The sequence below is a fragment of the Microtus ochrogaster genome, chromosome 4 (genome assembly GCF_000317375.1).
Source record: "Microtus ochrogaster isolate Prairie Vole_2 chromosome 4, MicOch1.0, whole genome shotgun sequence".
In the NCBI taxonomy this organism is placed as follows: Eukaryota; Metazoa; Chordata; class Mammalia; order Rodentia; family Cricetidae; genus Microtus; species Microtus ochrogaster.
Window position 1 is genome coordinate 39,670,400 of NC_022011.1, and position 7,159 is coordinate 39,677,558.

General features: G+C 41.0%; 1 protein-coding gene across 1 annotated transcript; it reads right to left on the reverse strand.

Annotated features, from left to right (window-relative positions):
• Positions 1 to 4,798: 4,798 nt before the first annotated feature.
• LOC102002803 (olfactory receptor 1Q1-like) lies at positions 4,799 to 5,725 on the reverse strand. The gene has a single exon (XM_005345960.2). It carries the CDS (start codon positions 5,723 to 5,725, stop codon positions 4,799 to 4,801), a length of 927 nt encoding a protein of 308 aa, XP_005346017.1.
• Positions 5,726 to 7,159: the final 1,434 nt, after the last annotated feature.

Genomic DNA, 7,159 nt, shown 5'->3' on the forward strand with positions numbered 1-7,159 from the left:
GTCTCTTAAAGACTCTATCATATCCTTGCTGTCAAACCATTTAGTGCCAAGGAATATTACTAATCCCAGAAGAATGCATAGATGTGGGGTGCTAGACACCTCTTGTAAGATCTCCCACATGGCACACTCAAAAAGACCGTTAAAAATCTCGAGGGTAATATTCTCAGATATCTTATTTTTTTTTAATAAGGAAAAAAAATTTTACCTGCAATGACTGGTTTCTGCTAGAGGTGGTGGAAGAGTCCACTTGAGTCCACGTGGAGGGCCGGTCTGAAACAACTGAAAACCGAAATTTATCGTTCTGCCTGAGGATTTATAATGTGTGTGAAGAGGTTATTTTGAATCAGACCAAGTCTGCCGCTGTGGTGGTTTGCGCAGGCAAATGCACCCGGAAGCGCAATGTGAGCCCCGGAGCGAGCGAGCCTGCGGCTTCTCTAGCGAGGAGGAGGCTTCTCTAGCGAGGAGGAGGCTTCTCTAGTGAGGAGTCCGCAGGGAGTGGCGAGCAGAGTCGGTGGGTGCGGAACGGGAACCTGCTGTGTGCAAGGCAGGCTACCCGCTTATTTACCAGTGCTTCCCACCGGCGACCAATCTCTCTCGCAAAAGCTGACTAGATCGAGTTCCCCATGCAGCGCGGTGGCTGAAGGCCCTTTGACCCGGGACCCGCAAGGGGGGGGGGCTGAGACGACCACCCGGGTCCTGGAGTGGGCGCAGGGCAAATCTGCCACAACGTTGGAGTGCCAAATGAAGGCGGATCGGATTAATACAGACAAATTGGTATAAGTTTATACAACTTTAATGTAAATAGCACACTCACGCAACCGGAGTCCCAGCGATGCACAGAAAAAGAAAACAGGCCACAGCGTCTGCGTGCCCCAATTTAAGTAAACATTTGCCCGAGGCCGTCCTGCCCGCAAAAGGCGGGCTCTCTCTACACCCTTGCCCCATAAAGAGTCTTGCCACTATTACACTTGTAAAAACATCTTGCTTGGTCAATTGGGTTTGTGGCATGCAAAGAACAGGGATGGATAAGATCATTTATGTCTTTTCTCTCCCAGCAGTCAGCATAACACCTTCCACTTCTATAAAAGATGCTAGCAGGGAGAGTTTCCTGGTCAGTTTGATACTTATTTCTCTATGTACTATATACAAAATGAGTTTTGACTTCAGCAATAGCTATGGTAGACAATCAAGAGCAATGGCAGTAGCCTATGTTGATTTTGATGCCTCTGGGGCACCATTGACCAATAACCTATATGGAAACATTCTCTTCCTGGTATTGAGGTTTTTATTTAATAACCCATGTTCTTCAGGAGCACTGTTGTTCACCTGAGCAGGGCATCTATCTCTGTTCAACTTCCTGGTTTTGGTAAGCCAATTTCCATTAATTTACTAACTCGAGAGATTTCACAATGTTTCTGCATACATCCTTAGCCTTGGTTAACCTACCTCCATCTCTCCTTTCTCTCATTCTCTTTAACTCCTCCCTGCTCAAACTTTTAGCTCCTAGTATTTCCTCTCATCCAGTTTATTTCAGAGGAGTCACAGTCAGACCTGCTAAAATATGAGTCAGCTTTCTCAACATTAAGATCAGTCAGTCAAGTCTTGTGTTGAGGGTCTCTTCCCATGTAGCTGCTGTATTCTTCTGGATATATTTTGTTTTGGTCAGGGTATGTAACATGAGACCTATTGCCCTGATAGGTTTTTAGTTGTCCAATACATTATTATTTGTTTAGAAGGTAAAGAGTATGTTAAATGTCTTCATCAAAACAAGCAGACAAACAAGCCATAAAAGGTTGGGAGTGGGTATGAGGAAAGTAGTTGAGATAATAGATTTAGTGGCAATCCTTTTATGTTTACATGTGCCCAAACTCATCAAATTATATACATAAAATTTGTATAATGTGTGTATGTGTGTTGCCTTGTACATACTACGTAAGTGCTCTACCACTGAGCTACACTGTAAAGATACTGATAAAATATATGCAAAAACTCATAGTAAATTTAATACATGTAGTAACAATAATAGCATTTTAAATAATAGTGTAAAGGTGAAATAATGGGGAGAAAGCAAAAGAATGCTATGTAAAGTATTGGATATTTAACCTTCAAAGTATCACATAAGAAACAATTCAACACCTCAATGTTTTCTAACAACAGAAATTTTTCATTCCAAAGCCTACGTACAGTGTATCCAACACTGTGACTCATTAAGAGTTCTTTAATGTCTGAATCTGTCCTACTGTATATCTGTAATTCTTTTCTGTCTAGGAGTGTTTCTTAAATGCCAAGTGCTTCTTAAAAACCCAAGGTGTGACATTGCTAGGAGAAATATGGCACTGCTTGTCTTCCCCACCCAGTCCTACATGGCAGTGCTGTTCACTGCCTCTGAGAGCCATGTACATTGCCCCACTTTTAGGCCCAGAGATGGTCTATGTTGCCATTAAGCAAGTTTTAGTACATTGCCCACAAACCCCATTTAAATGCTCCATAGCTGGACCTTGTCAGAGTTCATGCTGACAGCAGGGCCCAGGAAGACAAAATTTTCAAAACCACACAGCTATTTTTCTGCTATCGCTGAATCAGTAAGACCTCTATTAAATGAGTCATAGCATGCCATCAACAAGCAAAGCCCATTGGGAAAACATGCAGCTAAACTTTGCTTTTTAGTGTCTAAAATTCCTTTCCAAGCTTTGTTAGGTTTTACTTGGATTTAGTCAACCATGTTGGTGCCAACTTGTTGCATGGAGGCCACTTGATCATTTTCTGGATGCCCAGACTCCCACAGAAACCATATTGTTTAAATCACTGCTTGGCCCATTAGCTCTAGCTTCTTCTTTGCAAACTCTTACATCTTAATTTAACCTATCCTTATTAATTTGTGCATCACCACGAGGTTGTGGCCTATCAGCAAAGTTACAGTGTGTCTGCCTCCGAGGCAGTGGCTCCATGGCTTCTGCTTGACTCCACCTCCTCTCTCCCAGTATTCAGTTTAGTTTTCCCTGCCTAGCTCTGTTCTACCCTATCAGGCCAAGTCAGTTTCTTTAATAACCAATGGTATTCACAGCATACAAAGGGGAATCCCATATCAGGGGAGAGATGAAGAGGGAGAGCTATGAGAGAGATAACTTGATAGAGGGAGTCATTGTGGGGTTAGTGAGAAACCTGGTACTAGGAAAATTCCCAGCAATCCACAAGGATGATCCCAGCTAAGATTCCTAGCAATAGTAGAAAAGGTGCTTGAACTGGCTTTCCCCTGTGATCAGATTAGTGACTACTCTAATTGGCATCATAGAACCTACATCCAGTAGATAGAAGCAGGTGCAGTGACCCACAGCCAAGCACTGGGCTGAGCTGTCAGAATTCAGTTGAAGTGAGAGAGGAGAGACCATTTGCCCAAGAGGTATGAAGACTGTGATTGGGAAAACCACAGAGACAGCTGACCTGAGCTAGTGGGAGCTCAAGGATTCTGGACTGACAGCTGGGGAGCCTTCATGGGACTGAACTAGTCTCTCTGAATGTGAGAGATGGTGATGAGGCTTGATCTGTTCAGGAGGCCCTGGCAATGTGACCAGGACCTATCCCAGGTCCACGAACTGGCTTTTTGGAGCCCATTCCCTATGGTGGGATACCTTGCTCAACCTGGACTCAGAGGGGAGGGTCTTGGTCCTGCTTCAACTTTGTGTGCCAGGCTTCGTTGATTCCCCAAGAGAGGCCTTACTGCCTCTGAGGAGTGGATAGGGGTTGGGACTAGGGAAGGTAGAGGTGGGGGAAGGGAAAAGAGGGGGAACTGGGGTTGCTATGTAAAATGAGGAAAAATTCTTTTAAATAAAAAAAAGTGGAAAAAACGTGGTTGGTGTAAAAAAGTGGTACACTTAGTTCTGGGCACCTATTCAATTCTGACCCCCATAAATATTGTTATGTCCTTCCCATGTTAAAGTGGTTAACCCACTTTATCTGTCTCATAGGGACTTGCAAAAAATATAAACACCAATATTGCCCTCATGGTATCCCCGGCAGTTAGGCAATGTGACAGTGACCAATTATTGACCAAACCCATGTGCCATCATAGTCTGAATTAGAGGTAGTGGTGCAAAACACATGTGAACAGATCTGGTAATATTTAGTTTTCCAACCATCATTGTTGGTTTTGGTGGAGCATAAATCTTCTCACTGGGAAGTTCAGAGATTAAAGCAATGTTTTCAGGGTATGTTTGACTATTTGGATTTGGGTTACATGGTCTTTCCTATTTTTGTATTTTTTTTGATAGCTGGACCTAGAGAATTTTTTTATCTCTACATAACCTGTTTATAAACCAATTTCTCCACAAATTAGTCAGAATCACTTTATGGACACATAGAATCACAACTCTTTATTTAACCTCAGGCCTGTGGATCATCCTCAATTGCAATGAAACCCATGCTGGTGTTTTACCCTAAGTACATGGTTGTTCCCTTTGTCTTTTGTTTCAGGCTTTAGAAACACTTTATAACATTGTCTGATGAAAAAATTATGGATATGTGTTCAATTTAGATTTTTTTAGGGCATTTGAAGTTGAAGCTAGGATCTTGCACATGCTTTATAAGTGTTCTACTGCTGACTTACATCTCCTTTTACTTATTTTGACACAGAGTCTAACTAAGTTGTTAAGGATAAGAATATCTCAGGCATATCTTGAATGTATAGTCCTCCTAACAGCTTTTTTGGGATATTCTAAAGGAATCAGATTTGTGAAGGACAAAATGATTTTCCTAGTATAATAGTTAAGACGCAGTTTGAGGTTTGAGCCAGAGAGAAGGCTTATAGTCTTTTTACCCATTTCCTGAAGGCTTTCTTGACATCTCCATTCCTCAGGCTGTAGATAAAGGGGTTTAACATAGGAGTCACCACTGTGTACATGACTGTCACAATGCGACCTTTAGTCACCGAATAGCTGGAAAGGGGCCGAAAATAGATCCATGTGAGGGTGCCATAGAATATGGCCACCACAGTGAGGTGGGAACCACAGGTAGAAAAGGCTTTCCACCTTCCATTGGCAGAGGGGATCTTGAGTACTGCTGAGATGATGAAGGCATAGGAGGCAATGATGATGACCAGAGCTCCATTGATGACTATTATTCCTTCTGTATGAATCATCAAGGTGTTGAGTTGGGTGCTGGTGCAGGAGATTTTCATCAGAGGATAGAGATCACAGAAAAAGTGGGGGATCCTGTTATCTACACAAAAGATCAGTTGACCCATGAGGAAGGTGTGCAGCAGGGCATGAAGGTGGGAGAGGACATGGCACAGAATCACCATCTGTGTGCACAGCCTTCTAGTCAGTATTGTAGGGTAGCGAAGAGGGAGGCAGATGGCAATGTACCTGTCATAGGCCATCACAGCCAGGAGGAAGTTTTCCATGGCTGCAAAGCAAATGAAGAAATAAGTTTGGGCTAAGCAGCCCATGTAGGAAATGGCCTTTGTAGAGGAGAAAATGTTCTCTAGCATCTTGGGAACTGTGGTAGAGGTGAAGCAGATGTCTCCCAAGGCCAGGTTACTGAGGAAGACATACATGGGTGTATGAAGATGAGGAGAGGAGACAATGAGTGCAAAAATCAAAAAATTGCCAGAAATGTTGATTATATACATGAGAAGGAAGAGAAGGAAGAGAGGAATCTGCTCATCTGGGTGAGTAGAGATGCCCAATAGGATGAAGTGTGACACACTGGTCCAGCTGTTGTTATCCATCTGCCATCATAAGAACGGAAAGGGTCATATGAGCGAACTGTCGAGGAACCCTCATTGCTGCACCCCAGCACAAAATATACATAGCATTGATAAAAGAACTGAGTGCCTAATGATTTTTCTTTATCTTTAACATTATCATTGTCACCACAGCTAATATTTTCAGAGCATCGTTTTTGAATTAGGAACTTCAATACATTATCATATTTGAATATTATAGTTACCTTATGAAAAGATCATCATCATCTTTATGTGTTTTACAAATTAGAAGGCATAGAAAATTAAAGCTCATAAAGGGCACATTTCAATTTATGTCATGTTTATCAGGATCCAAAGGTCATGCTGATAAACACTATATGGTATGAATCTTCAAACTAAAAAAAGCCAAGCTACTATATTCATGGCAGTAGGCTTATCGATGGGCTACACATCTGAGAAACCTGGCTCCTGAAGGGAATGTCAAAGTTCATATAGTTTATCAGTTCTCACTCTTGAAGCTGTGTACAGAGGAAAGATTTTGGTGCTCAAAGACCACTCAAATAGTACAAATTGATTTATAAGAATGAATTTCCATCTTCATAATTCCATATGCCACTTCTCTAAATGACTTCTCTTCAGTTGCTATTATGCTTTGTCCTGCCTCATATATATCAAAAGAAAGACTGATGCTAACTTTACATACTTAGTTGAGTAATAAATAATACTAATTTTTTAATGCATGGGTTAGGCTTTTAAAAAAGCACATGGTTCCATTGGATGTCTTGGTATAGGTTTCTCTTATAGCCCATCATATATGTTCCATCAGGTAACTAAACCAAAAATAGCAAACATTTTTGAAAATATTTTCTAAGAAGGAAAATATAAAATTCTGCTGCTTGAGAAATACTACAAATTTACACAAATAAGATGATGCATAGACTGTGAATTAAATATTACAAGCAATCCTGAAACAATTTAATGTGTGTGAGGATGCACAGAGCCTCTGTGAAAATACTATTCCATTTTATATCTAACTATTTTGGTATTCTATAGAGCCCGGAAACAATGGACAATTCCATATGTCTATTTTTTTTTTTGAGACAGGGTTTCTCTGTGGTTTTGGAGCCTGTCCTGGAACTAGCTCTTGTAGTAGACCAGGCTGGTTTCGAACTCACAGAGATCCGCCTGCCTCTGCCTCCCAAGTGCTGGGATTAAAGGCGTGCGCCACCACTGCCCGGCCATATGTCTATTATTTAAAAATTTATGATATACTATTATTATAAATTAATGTTTTATATAGATCGAAAACAGATGAAAATCTGTGATTCCAAATAATTGAAGCTAAAATTATATAATTTGTTACTAATAACTGCTACAATAAATTTTCTTATTATTTCTAAATAAAATTTATGTTCACAAAAACTTAAAATAATTTTAATTTTCTACACTTCATGGTAG